The following is a 15,740-nucleotide window of genomic DNA, read 5'->3' as shown; positions in this document are numbered from 1 at the left end:
TTTATTCCCTAATCTTTTGTTGTTGCGAAGGTGTACTCTTTCGCCGACTTCGAAGACTCTGTTTTGCCTAGAAGGATTAACCCTATCTAGGTTGGATTGTTGTGCTTTGTCAATCTTGGCTTTAATTGCCAGCTTCATCTCATCGCTGCTTGCGTGGATGACCTCTATCGGCCTAGACTCTGTGACCGAATGTAGCGACCTGTTGTATTCTATAGTAGACCTCAATATTAGTTCCACAGTGTCCTCGATTTTTTTTATCAATTTTGAGGCATCTGGCAATTTCCGCCAGGGTACTGTGAAATCTCTCAACTTGGCCATTGGAGCTACTGTGTAGCGGTGGCGCATTGACAACGTCGATGCTGTATTGGTTTTTCAGCAATGACGTGATTGTCTCTGAGTTAAAGGAGGCCTCATTGTCGCAGTATATAGTTTTGGTGTTAGAGTAAAAATTTACTAACTGAAGAATAGGTGCTCGTACATCTATTATTGCCCTGGAAATCAAGGGCTGTACGATAGCGAATTTGGAGAATTTATCAATGCAAGTTAAGAAAATTTTTTTGTCGGTCGAAAAAATGTCGATATGCAACATTTCCCCAACGTATGATGGGATGGGCGTAGTTCCCAATTCCTGTTTCTTGGGATGGCGGTCATATTTGGCTTTATTGCAGACCTTGCAATTTGCGACTACTTCGCTAGCTAATTTTGACATGTTCGGGAAGTAATAATCCCGGAGAATTTGTTTTGCGTTCTCCTGGGCAGCCCTAGGGGCGCGATTGTGCTCGGTGTTAGTGATTTCCAACTGTTCATTAGCGTTGGTTATGTCACTGACAAAGGTTTTACAATGCCAGAACTTTGTCGCAGGAAATTCCTGCCTCAAGGCATGTTGGATGCGAGCTAGGGTAGGTAAATCGCAGTGAATCGCGTTCACAACGTTGGCGTTGATGATCTCTTTAACGGATTCAACAAGCAAGTCCTTGTTATTAAAATTGATGATATGACGAGTTCTGTTTCCAAAGACTATGAAATCTCGCCGAAGCGGATGGTCCGCTTCTTCCAAAATAATTTGGTTTCTAAAGCAGTTAAGAGGTTTATCTGTGGTATCTATGGTGTACGAGAGTGAAAGCTCACTATGCAACGTAGCCGCGTCAGACTGGGCTTCAGCCTCTAAGTTATTCAGGGGTTGCCTTGGTGTGTAAAATACTTTCCCGTTGTTCTCATCAATGAATGCTTTCCATCGCTTGATTTTAGCGTTGGTATTTTTGTCGGATACCGCATACGTGAGAGGCTGGTGGTCTGTGAAGATCCGTACCTCATTGTTACCGTACAGGTAATTCTGGAGTTTGCCTATTGCCCAGACTATCGCCAATAATTCTCTTTCGTTTGTGGCGTAGTTCAGCTCGCAGTCTTTTAGCGTGCGTGACATCATAGTAATAGGTCTTTTATTCTGGGACAGTACCGCGCCTATTCCACTCGCTGAGGCGTCAGTGGTTAAGTCAAACGGTGATTTGAAATCAGGGTATGTCAATATGACATCTTCGGATGCCAAAATGTTACGAAGGTGGTCGAATGTTTCATTAAACCTGACAGCTACTTTTTTCGACATATTCTTGCTGACCGTCCCGTTTTCCCCTTTGAGGATGGCGGTCAGGGGTCTAGCAATAGATGCAAAGTTTTTTACAAAGCTTCTGTAATAGCTCGCCAGGCCTAGGAAGGACCTGAGGCTAAACAGATTTTTTGGTTCTGGGAACTCTTTTATTGCCCTAACCTTTTCTGGGTCTGTTTTTGTCCCTCCTCTGGTAACAATGAACCCTAGGAATTCAACGCTCTCTTTAAAGAACTTTGTTTTTTCTCGTGCCACCCTCATGTTGGCATCGAGTAGGCGTTTAAGCACCGTGTCAATATGCTTGACATGTTCCGTTTCATTTTCGGAAAAGATGATAACATCGTCAACGTAGACGTAGCATATTTTGCCGATTTCTTCCCGCAGCACATCGTCGATGGCTCTTTGGAAAATACTCCCTGCGTTTTTTAGGCCGAAGGGTAGTCGGCAGAATTCGTACTTCCCACCATTAACTGAGAACGAGGTTTTCTCTCTGTCCTTTTCAGCCAGGTATATTTGGTGGTACCCTGACTTCAGGTCTAGGGTGGTAAAAAATTTGGCTTTTCCCAAGTTCGCTAGAATCATGGGTATGCTCGGCATGGGATAGCGATCGGCTACTGTTCGCTCGTTCAGCTTCCTGAAATCGATTACTAATCGCTTCTTTCTACTGCCATTATCATCAGTCCCTTTTTTATCAACTACCCAGGCAGGGCTGTTGTATGGGGATCTGGACGGCCTGATTATGCCGTTTTGCAGCAGTTCTTTGATTTCGTTGTTTACAAAGTCTGCTGCCCCCATAGGGTAAGGGTATAACTTGGAGTAGACAGGTTCGTCATTCGTAGTTCGAATAGTAGCGATGACCGATGTGTTGAAGGTGAGCGCCTCGTTAGAGGTTGAAAACACCTTAATTCTTTTCAGAATAGTTTTTTTGAATTCGGCTTTAGCCGAACTTGGCACCACTATGTCATCGATTTTGGTGAAATTGACATTTTGACAGTCAAAAAATTTGAGCTTTTCAGTGACATTTGCATATTTTATCACGCTGCTGCCTAGGTTCCATGCTACTCCTGCTCGCGTTAGCGAATCGAAGCCTATTATAGCATCGAACGTGCTCAATGTATCCAAGAGGAAAAATGGGACGTCTAGTCCAAAAATGCGCATTATGCACTTGTATTTGACATCACTGGAGCCGTGAATAGAGCTCACAGTGAAGGGGGTTTCGACCGGCATTACGTTTCTTAGCTCCTTTACGGGCTTCACGTAATTTTTTGCCGCCCCGGTGTCGATGAGAATTTTTATTGATTTGTCGCTCGACGAACGGCAGTCGGGAACGCTCCCTAAAAAATGGAGGAGGTCGTTAAGCTCGGCGGAGTCGCTATCTTCCTCGATGGTGGCAACCTCGGCCTCAGCTGTGGTGGCATAATCCGTCGCCTCCTGTTGGGGTTGGGCTATATTGTTGACGCGTTGGCGTCTTTGGCCTGATTGACGCTGGGACGAGTTCTGCCTTTTGTAGTTGTTGTTACTTTGAGGCTTTCCCCATCTTGTTTCTTGTCTAAATCTAGCCGTTGAGGGGTCTACCTCCATGGGTTGAATTTTATCCTGGTCTAGTGGCTCAGTATCCCTGTGCTTTGGCCAGGGATTGTTCTCATGAGATTTATTTTGGTTTTGTTTAGGGACAAAGTGCGGATTCTTATCCTCGCCTCTCCATTGCTTTCCCTGACTCTTACTATTGCGCCTGTTGCCCTCATTGCAATGGGACTTGTCTTCTATAGCTTTCGCGTAGGATGCCGCGAACGCACTTCTCTCAATGCTGTTCTCGGCCTCACGCGCTAACGCTAGTGCAGACGGAAGGTCTTTGGGTTGTGCTGGCAGCACGAGTGACTTGAGTGGTCTTTTAAGCCCTGCAATGAATGCATGAAGGGCATCATCCCTAACCTCCTTATTTAGGATAGTTGCTGTGTCCGAGTTATGTGACATGACTATTTTGTTAGTGACAAGCGAGAGTTTCCTCTCGACCTCGTCATAGTATGCCATAAGATCGGAGTCTCCTTGCCGAACCATTTCTAAATTTTGCCGCAGCACTCTCAAGGACGTTTTGTCCGCATATGTGCAATCTAGTCTGGCTATAATTGCATCGAAGTTTAGCACTGTATTGTGGGACGTGAGTAGTGACCGAGCGGGTCCGCAAATTTTGTTTTTAATTATGACCACGGCCTCGTAGTGTGCCTCGCTGCCGTCGTATTTCTTAAATACCTCATAGGCATCTGATGCAGCTTGCCTCCACGAAACATACTCATCGTGGCTTCCACTGAACGTTGGCAGAGACTTTACTATGTCCAACTTGACATCGCATCTTACTGCAGGGTTTGGTACTACTCTTTTGTAAACCTCCACCTGCGGCGCTTGGACTGACAGCGCGCTAACCTGTGTTCTAACCGCATCTAATTCTGTGGCGAAATCGATTCTTAACCGCTCCTCTTGTTCGCTAAGAGCGGCGCTGACCGCATTTGCGACAATCGCTTGGACCATTTCTGCGTTCATTTCTGGTTGATCTGAGTCCCTAACTTCGGGGCGAAATCCTACTTCCTCGCTACTTTCGCTATCGTCGCTATCAATTTCCTGTTTTACTTCTCTATACTCCCAACTCATTGGCAGTTAAAGGGCGCGAGGTAGATACGAGGGTTTGACGATTGGGCTCAAGACATAAGGTTTCAACGGGCCACTTTGGTGATGTAAAGTCGAAAAATTTAGCGAAAAATAATAGATCGTCACCTAAAACACAAAGATGTTGGATTAATTTGTCCCAAGAACAAAATTAAAATACAGAACGGTGACAACAAGTATAGGTCAATTCGACTGGGTATATTATTAGCACAGACACACTGGATAACTTTGGTACGAAACTCAATATGAGCACAGTAGGTAAATTTGTAACAAACACAAGGAGAAAAACGACTGGGCCCTCTGAATGCGTATAGGAACCAACCTTAACAAAGAAATACAATATTCCTTTGCATAATTAAATCGTGTAAATGTCGATCGCCTTGGCACCAGTGTGCGTTATTTGAGACGTATGGTTTCTTTTATTATAATGCACTTAAAAAAATCCAGATCGAACAAAATTAAATCAACACGCAGAACATGGAAGTGTGTTGTAATTTAATATTTGAATAATTTATTCACATAAAAATTGCCAGTACGAGTGTACGTAACTTGAGTTATATGTATATTTTTTATTTGCCACGCACTCATAAAAATCTGAATCAGAAATCGAAAATCGAGTCACTTTTTATACGTAAAAAATTCCTATTGCTGGGCGTAGGAAATTGTATGGCATATGTGTGTTGTGTATGTGTAGACCTTGGCTATTGTCGGCGCTCAGCTACTTACATAATTTACAACTTCAGGGGTGGGATTCGAATATTAGTAATAATATTAATCCGTTGGGCGACAATTATTTAATTATCCGTGCCGGCTGGCGGCTCCTCCGCGGCAGGGGTAGAGCCGGTAGGTGATATATCCGTAGGGGGATGGCAGTAGAGTACTGCCCGCTGATTGATTGTTGGCGGCCACCAAGATTGGCAGCCACAGCGGAGTCGGGTGGTAGCTTCGACTCCCTTGCTTCTTCCGAAGTATACGGTGGGAGATACTTATCTCCGATGTCACGGCCCTTAAGGCACGATAACCAAATTCGATAATCAAAATAATATAACGGCTAAGGCCGGAGTTTTATGAACGAGCTGGAGCTCTTTATTTCAAATCCAAATTAAAACTAAACTTAAGATTGAACAAAAACTCATGCATAGCCGGATGCCCGTGGCAGACCGCTGACCTTGCACATTTTGCAAAAGTCATACGATTGTTGTCAGCCAATGAAAAGGAGCCACGGCTCGGAATGGTACAATGTGCTGGCTCAGCTCTAGGGCCAATAAGTCGGACCCGATTTAGGGTGGACCATGCATGAGGGAGAAATGTAATAATAATATTGATAATAATAAAAAGTGATTAATACTAGAGAATGGTAAACATGATAAATGATTAACATTAATAAGGTAAGTAAGAACTGGCCTGCTCAGCCTAAGCTGGGGGTTGGTTGTTAACTTGTACGCTCTGAAGAGGCAAGGCCGCACCCTGTACGGCTTCGGCGGTTAAAAAACTAGTACAGCTTGTACTTCATTCAGCAATCGGTCCTTTTCAGGACCACCATTCAAATTTTCGAAGGAGACAAATTTTCAAATAATTTTTTGATTTATTGGCATACTGACCGGGAACTCGAAAGTTGATACTGCATATACATATTGCATTGAACCAAAATTAAATTTCAAATGGGTATGGGTTCAGGTATGTATTTTGTAGAGGCTGTAACGCTTGAAGATACAGCATTAACGGAAATGCGTCTTTTTGGCGACGAACTTCTTAGAATATTCCAGATCTTATTTCTGACCAAGTGCTATTCAACGACATTTCTTGTTTTAATGATATAATATACGTATTGGAAAATCTTCACTTCTTTGGTAAAAACTTGGTCGTCCTGAAAAGGACGGTTGGGTTTTATTTTTTATGTACAAGTATGTAGTAGGCTCCGCATTTAAAACGTTTAAGCCTTCTTCTCGGTCTTCTTGGGCAACAGAACAGCCTGGATGTTGGGCAACACTCCACCCTGGGCAATGGTGACGCCGGAGAGTAGTTTGTTCAACTCCTCGTCGTTGCGGATGGCCAGCTGCAGATGACGAGGAATAATCCTAGTCTTCTTGTTGTCACGAGCAGCATTGCCAGCCAATTCGAGAACCTCAGCGGCCAGATATTCCATCACAGCAGCCAGGTAAACTGGAGCGCCGGCCCCAACTCGCTCGGCATAGTTGCCCTTGCGGAGCAAACGGTGAATACGGCCCACTGGGAACTGAAGACCGGCACGGTTAGAGCGGGACTTTGCCTTTCCCTTCACTTTGCCACCTTTTCCACGACCAGACATTTTTCTTTACGAGTATTTCACTTAGTTCACTTTACACACTGAAAACGAATGCTCGACGAGCCCCGAGTAGCCACATATTTATACTTTTGCGTCTGCCTGCGCGTTCATTTAGGGGTGGGTGCCTTAGACCTGAAAACATTGCTCGAAAAAAAGTATAAAGCTGAACGCGCTTGGGCACCATTATGATCAGTGAGTTGTGTTTGTGAAATCATAAGTGAAGTGAATAATGCCGCCGAAAACTAGTGGAAAGGCAGCCAAGAAGGCTGGCAAAGCCCAGAAGAACATCACCAAGACCGATAAGAAGAAGAAGCGCAAGAGGAAGGAGAGCTACGCCATCTACATTTACAAGGTCCTGAAGCAGGTCCACCCTGACACCGGCATTTCGTCGAAGGCAATGAGCATCATGAACAGCTTTGTGAATGATATCTTCGAGCGCATTGCTGCCGAGGCGTCTCGTCTGGCTCACTACAACAAGCGCTCGACCATAACCAGTCGGGAGATCCAAACGGCTGTTCGCCTGCTCCTGCCCGGAGAGTTGGCCAAGCACGCCGTCAGTGAGGGAACCAAGGCTGTCACCAAGTACACCAGCTCCAAGTAATTTTCTCTTGCTGCGTATGGGCAGAAAGATCCAAAACGGCCCTTTTCAGGGCCACAACACATTTTACCAAAGAAACTACATTTTCAATATACCATTTGCCAATCAAATTCGTGATATAAGTTCAATTTGTGTTTTTTTTTCTGAAGAACTTATTCTGGAGCTTTATAGTATAGTTATTAAATCATGAACATCGATTGATAACGAGTTTCTGCAAAAAGTGGCGAGGAACATTCTTTGACTTGCATTTTAAGATACTCTGGTACAGCTGCTGAAATCAATGCGGCCACACTTCTTTAAAAAAAAAATGCTAACGGCCTAACAAAATAATTGGATAAGTAAAATGTACAAAGTTTTAAATTGAAAGTATCTTTCTCTTGTTAACGAACGTTGTAGCCCTGAAAAGGGCTTGTTTAAACTAATTTCAGATATCGAAATCTAAAATAGCGATTGCGAGCAGGTACCAGGTACTGTACTTTTGCACAATTTACTTCTTGGCAGCCGTAGTCTTGGCTTTCGGCTTTTTAGCGGTAGCAGGAGCAGCTGCTTTTTTCACCGCCTTTTTGGGCTTAGCAGACGCCGCTGGCTTGGCCTTTGGTGCTTTCGCCGCCTTTGGCTTCGCTGCGATCGACTTGGTCTTCGCTGCTGTTGGCTTCGCCTTTACGGTTCCAGTTTTCTTGGCATCCTTGGCCTTTGCCTTTTCGGTTTTCTTCTTCTCTGCGGTCTTTTTGGTGGTAACAGCCTTCTTAGCCTTGGGCTTCTTCTCGTCAGCTCCGGCGGCAGCTTTCTTTCGGTGGATCCGGTCTTCTTGACGGCTACCTTCTTGCTTTTCACCTTCTTCTCAGCAGACGCAGGCTTCGGCTTCGGATCCTTCTTGGCGGAGGCCGACAGTTTAAATGAGCCAGACGCCCCTTTTCCCTTGGTTTGGATCAGCTTTCCATTGACCACGGCGGATTTCAAGTATTTCTTGATGAATGGAGCCAGCTTCTGGGCATCGCATTTATAGGTGGCAGTGATGTATTTCTTAATTGCCAGAAGCGATGAGCCGCCACGTTCCTTCAAATTCTTGATGGATGCGTCCACCATTTGTTGAGTTGGCGGATGCGATGGCGGGGCAGCAGCCCTTTTCACCTTTGGGGCAGCGGATCCAGATGCCTTCTTGGTGGCCACCTTCTTCTCAACTGACACTGACGGGGCAGCCACTGGGGAAGCGGACGTTGCAACTGCAGAATCAGACATTTTTCTTCACTAAAATACACTTTTTCGTATAGAAAATGGGCCGCGCGCTTATTACCAACCTCCTTCGTTCGGATGAGAATCGAGGAGGAGAGCACTTTAACTGTGCGCCTGGCATCAGGCATTTGCTCTGCTATTATTTGTTTGAAGTGCAAACATATTTTCTTATTTTTAGTGCTTAAGATTCTAAAACTTAACAATCTTTTTATTGTTTTACATTCTTAAATGATCTATTAAGCAGCTAATGTTTTCAAAATGTAAGTATCTTGTTTTTGCGACCTTTTATTGCCTTATCAACTTCAACATAGACATTCGTAACATGAGCAATTTTCTTAAAAACCCATTTTAAAATATGATATCTTAAAAATATTTTGTAACTTGTTAATGAAAAAATAAATTTAAACCTTTTACTTAAATAAGTACTACAATTATATTTACTTATCATTAGTTTAGGTATTTTATTACTTGTTCCAAGTTGTCCCTTGGCTACGTACGAAGTTGGCTATCAAGCTACATTCGGCAATGGTTTTCTGACTGTTACAAATATAAATCTTTTAAAATATTGTATTTATTCGATGTTTTCTTAGATATATCATGTCTTTGCTCAAGACAGTACAGCATTGGATGCATGTTTATAAGCAGTTTTTACAAAATTTGCTAATATGTGTTTCATGTATGAATCCCATTGAGGCCGCACTCAAGTTAACATTAAAGAAAAAAATCTAAAAAATATACTTAATAATATTTTTCTTGTTTTTTATAAAGCATTATGCATTCATTAACGCATATGATTTATTTTCAGATAGCGTTTAAAAGTTTTTCGATTTGTTCTTGATGCTTGAATGTCTAATGTTGATCGTGGTTGTCCCACATAACCCTCCCTTTCTAAAAACATGGCGACATTTATAACGAAATTTTTTGAAAAACGTGATAATACCAAAAGTACAATCAAATTGAATCTAATCTATTAAATAAATCTAATATTACAAAAAACGATATATAAATTCAGGAATATATATACCTATAAGCAGTTTTTTTTGTGTCCCATATAAAAATATCGTGGAGGTTGCACTTAACATTAAAAAGAAAATATAAAAAATGTATTTTTAAATCTGTTTATGTTTTATTAAGCAAATAGATTCACAAGCCTAGCTAATTTTTGTTCATCTCGCATGTAATATTTTTTAGTTTTTTTCTGATGCTTGAAAGTCTTGACCATCCCTGCCGCATAGCAGCTCCATCGCATTAAAAACCCCACCCAATCCAATATTTATTGATTTTATCAATTCTAATTTCTATCAAATCACAAAAAGTTACATACAATTATTAACTCCACTTACGAAGGAACGAGTCGAAAAGTTTTTTTTTTATTTTAACGTTGAAGCCTGTAGATAAAAACAAGGAAGAACGCTATAGTCGAGTACCTCGACTATCAGATACCCGTTACTCAGCTAAAGGGACCAAAGGAAAATGGAGATATGCAAGCAGCAAATGCGCCACCTACCGGCGGTAGACAGATTTAAGCGTTGTGGGCGTTAGAGTGGGCGTGGCAAAGTTTTTTTTAAATCAATCGATAGGTATTGACGAGACCAATACATTTCAGTTTAAATTTTTTATCTAGCACGAAAATTGTGGGCGCCACAGGCTTGGGCGGCTTGTGGGCGTTAGAGTGGGCGTGGCATATTCGCGTAACAAACTTGCGCTGCGCTCAAGCCTACGGAATCTAAATCTGAAATCCCGTTTCTCTATCTTTGATATTTTCCGAGATATCCGCGTTCATATTTACGATTTTTTGAAGTTTGTGAGCGGTTTGTGGGCGTTATAGTGGGCATGGCAAACTTTTTTTGGGTCAATCGGTAGGTATTGATAAGAACAATACATTTCAGTTAAAATTTTTGTTCTAGCATCAAAACTGTAGGATCCACAGTTTTGGGCGGTTTGTGGGCGTTAGAGTGGGCGTGGCACTCTTTTGAAATAAACTTGCGCTGCGCAGGAATCTCAGGAATCTGCATGCCAAATCCCAGTATTGTAGCTCTTATAGTTTCCGAGATCTCAGCGTTCATACGGACAGACGGACAGACGGACATGGCTAGATCGACTCGGCTAGTGATCCTGATCAAGAATATATATACTTCATTGGGTCGGAAACGCTTCCTTCTGCCTGTTACATACTTTCCGACGAATCTAGTATACCCTTTTACTCTACGAGTAACGGGTATAATTAGTATCTCATTGACTGTAATTTGTGGTCCTGAAAAGGACCGATTTGTACAAAGTATGTTAGCGCATTGGCAGCACGCACACTTAAGCACGCTCGCCGCGAATGCGACGGGCCAACTGGATGTCTTTGGGCATGATGGTGACACGCTTGGCATGAATGGCGCACAAGTTGGTATCTTCAAAGAGGCCAACCAGATAGGCCTCGCTAGCTTCCTGCAGAGCCATCACTGCCGAGCTCTGGAATCGCAGGTCAGTCTTGAAGTCCTGAGCGATTTCACGCACCAGACGCTGGAAAGGCAGCTTGCGGATCAGGAGCTCGGTACTCTTCTGGTATCGACGGATCTCACGCAGGGCAACAGTTCCAGGGCGATACCGATGGGGCTTCTTCACGCCTCCGGTGGCTGGTGCGCTCTTGCGAGCGGCCTTAGTAGCCAGTTGTTTGCGTGGCGCCTTGCCACCAGTCGATTTCCGAGCGGTTTGCTTGGTACGGGCCATTTTCGAGTTCACGTTCACTTCACGTTTCAAAACACAATAAACGATAGCTGCATTTGCTACCTACTTATATAGCAAAACGAGGAGGGTTGAAAAGAGAGGGAAGCAGAGGCCATCTCACTTGTCGAGCAGAGAGCGGTGAGCGAAGAGCGGGACGCACATATCGTTCGGACTCGCTCGTGTTTCTGGGGTTTTAGGTATAAATAAGAGTGCGTCGAAAATCAGGAATTAGTTCTTCAGTGACTTTCGTTTCGTGCAGTGTGTTAACAGTAGAAAATAGTGAAATATGACTGGTCGCGGTAAAGGAGGCAAAGGCTTGGGAAAAGGAGGCGCCAAGCGTCATCGCAAAGTGCTGCGGGATAACATCCAGGGTATCACTAAGCCAGCAATCCGCCGTTTGGCTCGTCGCGGCGGTGTGAAGCGCATCTCGGGACTCATTTACGAGGAAACACGTGGCGTTCTGAAGGTGTTCTTGGAGAACGTTATCCGCGATGCCGTCACCTACACCGAACACGCCAAGAGGAAGACTGTCACAGCCATGGATGTTGTGTACGCTCTGAAGAGGCAAGGCCGCACCCTGTACGGCTTCGGCGGTTAAAAAACTAGTACAGCTTGTACTTCATTCAGCAATCGGTCCTTTTCAGGACCACCATTCAAATTTTCGAAGGAGACAAATTTTCAAATAATTTTTTGATTTATTGGCATACTGACCGGGAACTCGAAAGTTGATACTGCATATACATATTGCATTGAACCAAAATTAAATTTCAAATGGGTATGGGTTCAGGTATGTATTTTGTAGAGGCTGTACCGCTTGCAGATACAGCATTAACGGAAATGCGTCTTTTTGGTGACGAACTTCTTAGAACATTCCAGATCTTATTTCTGACCAAGTGCTATTCAACGACATTTCTTGTTTTAATGATATAATATACGTATTGAAAAATCTTCACTTCTTTGGTAAAAACTTGGTCGTCCTGAAAAGGACGGTTGGGTTTTATTTTTTATGTACAAGTATGTAGTAGGCTCCGCATTTAAAACGTTTAAGCCTTCTTCTCGGTCTTCTTGGGCAACAGAACAGCCTGGATGTTGGGCAACACTCCACCCTGGGCAATGGTGACGCCGGAGAGTAGTTTGTTCAACTCCTCGTCGTTGCGGATGGCCAGCTGCAGATGACGAGGAATAATCCTAGTCTTCTTGTTGTCACGAGCAGCATTGCCAGCCAATTCGAGAACCTCAGCGGCCAGATATTCCATCACAGCAGCCAGGTAAACTGGAGCGCCGGCCCCAACTCGCTCGGCATAGTTGCCCTTGCGGAGCAAACGGTGAATACGGCCCACTGGGAACTGAAGACCGGCACGGTTAGAGCGGGACTTTGCCTTTCCCTTCACTTTGCCACCTTTTCCACGACCAGACATTTTTCTTTACGAGTATTTCACTTAGTTCACTTTACACACTGAAAACGAATGCTCGACGAGCCCCGAGTAGCCACATATTTATACTTTTGCGTCTGCCTGCGCGTTCATTTAGGGGTGGGTGCCTTAGACCTGAAAACATTGCTCGAAAAAAAGTATAAAGCTGAACGCGCTTGGGCACCATTATGATCAGTGAGTTGTGTTTGTGAAATCATAAGTGAAGTGAATAATGCCGCCGAAAACTAGTGGAAAGGCAGCCAAGAAGGCTGGCAAAGCCCAGAAGAACATCACCAAGACCGATAAGAAGAAGAAGCGCAAGAGGAAGGAGAGCTACGCCATCTACATTTACAAGGTCCTGAAGCAGGTCCACCCTGACACCGGCATTTCGTCGAAGGCAATGAGCATCATGAACAGCTTTGTGAATGATATCTTCGAGCGCATTGCTGCCGAGGCGTCTCGTCTGGCTCACTACAACAAGCGCTCGACCATAACCAGTCGGGAGATCCAAACGGCTGTTCGCCTGCTCCTGCCCGGAGAGTTGGCCAAGCACGCCGTCAGTGAGGGAACCAAGGCTGTCACCAAGTACACCAGCTCCAAGTAATTTTCTCTTGCTGCGTATGGGCAGAAAGATCCAAAACGGCCCTTTTCAGGGCCACAACACATTTTACCAAAGAAACTACATTTTCAATATACCATTTGCCAATCAAATTCGTGATATAAGTTCAATTTGTGTTTTTTTTTCTGAAGAACTTATTCTGGAGCTTTATAGTATAGTTATTAAATCATGAACATCGATTGATAACGAGTTTCTGCAAAAAGTGGCGAGGAACATTCTTTGACTTGCATTTTAAGATACTCTGGTACAGCTGCTGAAATCAATGCGGCCACACTTCTTTAAAAAAAAAATGCTAACGGCCTAACAAAATAATTGGATAAGTAAAATGTACAAAGTTTTAAATTGAAAGTATCTTTCTCTTGTTAACGAACGTTGTAGCCCTGAAAAGGGCTTGTTTAAACTAATTTCAGATATCGAAATCTAAAATAGCGATTGCGAGCAGGTACCAGGTACTGTACTTTTGCTCAATTTACTTCTTGGCAGCCGTAGTCTTGGCTTTCGGCTTTTTAGCGGTAGCAGGAGCAGCTGCTTTTTTCACCGCCTTTTTGGGCTTAGCAGACGCCGCTGGCTTGGCCTTTGGTGCTTTCGCCGCCTTTGGCTTCGCTGCGATCGACTTGGCCTTCGCTGCTGTTGGCTTCGCCTTTACGGTTCCAGTTTTCTTGGCATCCTTGGCCTTTGCCTTTTCGGTTTTCTTCTTCTCTGCGGTCTTTTTGGTGGTAACAGCCTTCTTAGCCTTGGGCTTCTTCTCGTCAGCTCCGGCGGCAGCTTTCTTGGCGGTGGATCCGGTCTTCTTGACGGCTACCTTCTTGCTTTTCACCTTCTTCTCAGCAGACGCAGGCTTCGGCTTCGGATCCTTCTTGGCGGAGGCCGACAGTTTAAATGAGCCAGACGCCCCTTTTCCCTTGGTTTGGATCAGCTTTCCATTGACCACGGCGGATTTCAAGTATTTCTTGATGAATGGAGCCAGCTTCTGGGCATCGCATTTATAGGTGGCAGTGATGTATTTCTTAATTGCCAGAAGCGATGAGCCGCCACGTTCCTTCAAATTCTTGATGGATGCGTCCACCATTTGTTGAGTTGGCGGATGCGATGGCGGGGCAGCAGCCCTTTTCACCTTTGGGGCAGCGGATCCAGATGCCTTCTTGGTGGCCACCTTCTTCTCAACTGACACTGACGGGGCAGCCACTGGGGAAGCGGACGTTGCAACTGCAGAATCAGACATTTTTCTTCACTAAAATACACTTTTTCGTATAGAAAATGGGCCGCGCGCTTATTACCAACCTACTTCGTTCGGATGAGAATCGAGGAGGAGAGCACTTTAACTGTGCGCCTGGCATCAGGCATTTGCTCTGCTATTATTTGTTTGAAGTGCAAACATATTTTCTTATTTTTAGTGCTTAAGATTCTAAAACTTAACAATCTTTTTATTGTTTTACATTCTTAAATGATCTATTAAGCAGGTAATGTTTTCAAAATGTAAGTATCTTGTTTTTGCGACCTTTTATTGCCTTATCAACTTCAACATAGACATTCGTAACATGAGCAATTTTCTTAAAAACCCATTTTAAAATATGATATCTTAAAAATATTTTGTAACTTGCTAATGAAAAAATAAATTTGAACCTTTTACTTAAATAAGTACTACAATTATATTTACTTATCATTAGTTTAGGTATTTTATTACTTGTTCCAAGTTGTCCCTTGGCTACGTACGAAGTTGGCTATCAAGCTACATTCGGCAATGGTTTTCTGACTGTTAAAAATATAAATCTTTTAAAATATTGTATTTATTCGATGTTTTCTTAGATATATCATGTCTTTGCTCAAGACAGTACAGCATTGGATGCATGTTTATAAGCAGTTTTTACAAAATTTGCTAATATGTGTTTCATGTATGAATCCCATTGAGGCCGCACTCAAGTTAACATTAAAGAAAAAAATCTAAAAAATATACTTAATAATATTTTTCTTGTTTTTTATAAAGCATTATGCATTCATTAACGCATATGATTTATTTTCAGATAGCGTTTAAAAGTTTTTCGATTTTTTGTTGATGCTTGAATGTCTAATGTTGATCGTGGTTGTCCCACATAACCCTCCCTTTCTAAAAACATGCCGACATTTATAACGAAAATTTTTGAAAAACGTGATAATACCAAAAGTACAATCAAATTGAATCTAATCTATTAAATAAATCTAATATTACAAAAAACGATATATAAATTCAGGAATATATATACCTATAAGCAGTTTTTTTTGTGTCCCATATAAAAATATCGTGGAGGTTGCACTTAACATTAAAAAGAAAATATAAAAAATGTATTTTTAAATCTGTTTATGTTTTATTAAGCAAATAGATTCACAAGCCTAGCTAATTTTTGTTCATCTCGCATGTAATATTTTTTAGTTTTTTTCTGATGCTTGAAAGTCTTGACCATCCCTGCCGCATAGCAGCTCCATCGCATTAAAAACCCCACCCAATCCAATATTTATTGATTTTATCAATTCTAATTTCTATCAAATCACAAAAAGTTACATACAATTATTAACTCCACTTACGAAGGAACGAGTCGAAAAGTTTTTTTTTTATTTTA

At 42.8% G+C, this 15,740-nt stretch overlaps 7 protein-coding genes across 9 annotated transcripts; 3 read left to right on the top strand and 4 right to left on the bottom strand.

Annotated features, from left to right (window-relative positions):
• Positions 1-6,122: 6,122 nt before the first annotated feature.
• LOC119546623 (histone H2A) lies at positions 6,123-6,626 on the bottom strand. The gene has a single exon (XM_037853060.1). It carries the CDS (start codon positions 6,570-6,572, stop codon positions 6,198-6,200), a length of 375 nt encoding a protein of 124 aa, XP_037708988.1. The 5' UTR covers positions 6,573-6,626; the 3' UTR covers positions 6,123-6,197.
• On the top strand, positions 6,627-7,277 carry LOC119546625 (histone H2B). Of its 2 annotated transcripts, XM_037853065.1 has the most exons (2): positions 6,627-6,761; positions 6,816-7,277. In XM_037853065.1, exon 2 carries the CDS (start codon positions 6,967-6,969, stop codon positions 7,168-7,170), a length of 204 nt encoding a protein of 67 aa, XP_037708993.1. In that variant the 5' UTR covers positions 6,627-6,761; positions 6,816-6,966; the 3' UTR covers positions 7,171-7,277. The 2 variants fall into 2 exon arrangements, with proteins under 2 accessions (XP_037708993.1, XP_037708992.1); XM_037853064.1 differs by having other exon boundaries at positions 6,631-7,277.
• A 550-nt stretch (positions 7,278-7,827) lies between these two features.
• LOC119546076 (histone H1-like) lies at positions 7,828-8,426 on the bottom strand. Its single transcript, XM_037852153.1, has one exon. It carries the CDS (start codon positions 8,404-8,406, stop codon positions 7,828-7,830), a length of 579 nt encoding a protein of 192 aa, XP_037708081.1. The 5' UTR covers positions 8,407-8,426.
• A 2,938-nt stretch (positions 8,427-11,364) lies between these two features.
• LOC119546628 (histone H4) lies at positions 11,365-11,765 on the top strand. The gene has a single exon (XM_037853067.1). The coding sequence runs from the start codon at positions 11,402-11,404 to the stop codon at positions 11,711-11,713; it is 312 nt and encodes a 103-aa protein (XP_037708995.1). The 5' UTR covers positions 11,365-11,401; the 3' UTR covers positions 11,714-11,765.
• Positions 11,766-12,090: 325 nt separating this feature from the next.
• LOC119546620 (histone H2A) lies at positions 12,091-12,588 on the bottom strand. Its single transcript, XM_037853058.1, has one exon. The coding sequence runs from the start codon at positions 12,531-12,533 to the stop codon at positions 12,159-12,161; it is 375 nt and encodes a 124-aa protein (XP_037708986.1). The 5' UTR covers positions 12,534-12,588; the 3' UTR covers positions 12,091-12,158.
• On the top strand, positions 12,586-13,250 carry LOC119546624 (histone H2B). 2 transcript variants are annotated; one of them, XM_037853062.1, is made up of 2 exons: positions 12,586-12,722; positions 12,777-13,250. In XM_037853062.1, exon 2 carries the CDS (start codon positions 12,928-12,930, stop codon positions 13,129-13,131), a length of 204 nt encoding a protein of 67 aa, XP_037708990.1. In that variant the 5' UTR covers positions 12,586-12,722; positions 12,777-12,927; the 3' UTR covers positions 13,132-13,250. The 2 variants fall into 2 exon arrangements, with proteins under 2 accessions (XP_037708990.1, XP_037708989.1); XM_037853061.1 differs by having other exon boundaries at positions 12,592-13,238.
• LOC119546618 (histone H1-like) lies at positions 13,248-14,388 on the bottom strand. Its single transcript, XM_037853056.1, has 2 exons — positions 13,504-14,388; positions 13,248-13,446 (listed from the first exon to the last, which is right to left on the bottom strand). Exon 1 carries the CDS (start codon positions 14,366-14,368, stop codon positions 13,616-13,618), a length of 753 nt encoding a protein of 250 aa, XP_037708984.1. The 5' UTR covers positions 14,369-14,388; the 3' UTR covers positions 13,248-13,446; positions 13,504-13,615.
• Between the last annotated feature and the right edge of the window lie 1,352 nt (positions 14,389-15,740).

The sequence above is a fragment of the Drosophila subpulchrella genome, chromosome 2L (assembly GCF_014743375.2).
Source record: "Drosophila subpulchrella strain 33 F10 #4 breed RU33 chromosome 2L, RU_Dsub_v1.1 Primary Assembly, whole genome shotgun sequence".
Lineage (NCBI taxonomy): Eukaryota > Metazoa > Arthropoda > Insecta > Diptera > Drosophilidae > Drosophila > Drosophila subpulchrella.
The sequence above is the reverse complement of the archived record's forward strand: the minus strand, read 5'-3'. Positions and strand labels throughout refer to the sequence as shown.

What these genes read in the sequence shown, in the direction of transcription:
- LOC119546076 (XM_037852153.1), bottom strand. Translation starts at nt 8,406, where the DNA reads ATGTCTGATTCTGCAGTTGCAACGTCCGCTTCCCCAGTGGCTGCCCCG.
- LOC119546620 (XM_037853058.1), bottom strand. Translation starts at nt 12,533, where the DNA reads ATGTCTGGTCGTGGAAAAGGTGGCAAAGTGAAGGGAAAGGCAAAGTCC.
- LOC119546623 (XM_037853060.1), bottom strand. Translation starts at nt 6,572, where the DNA reads ATGTCTGGTCGTGGAAAAGGTGGCAAAGTGAAGGGAAAGGCAAAGTCC.
- LOC119546618 (XM_037853056.1), bottom strand. Translation starts at nt 14,368, where the DNA reads ATGTCTGATTCTGCAGTTGCAACGTCCGCTTCCCCAGTGGCTGCCCCG.
- LOC119546628 (XM_037853067.1), top strand. Translation starts at nt 11,402, where the DNA reads ATGACTGGTCGCGGTAAAGGAGGCAAAGGCTTGGGAAAAGGAGGCGCC.
- LOC119546624 (XM_037853061.1), top strand. Translation starts at nt 12,760, where the DNA reads ATGCCGCCGAAAACTAGTGGAAAGGCAGCCAAGAAGGCTGGCAAAGCC.
- LOC119546625 (XM_037853064.1), top strand. Translation starts at nt 6,799, where the DNA reads ATGCCGCCGAAAACTAGTGGAAAGGCAGCCAAGAAGGCTGGCAAAGCC.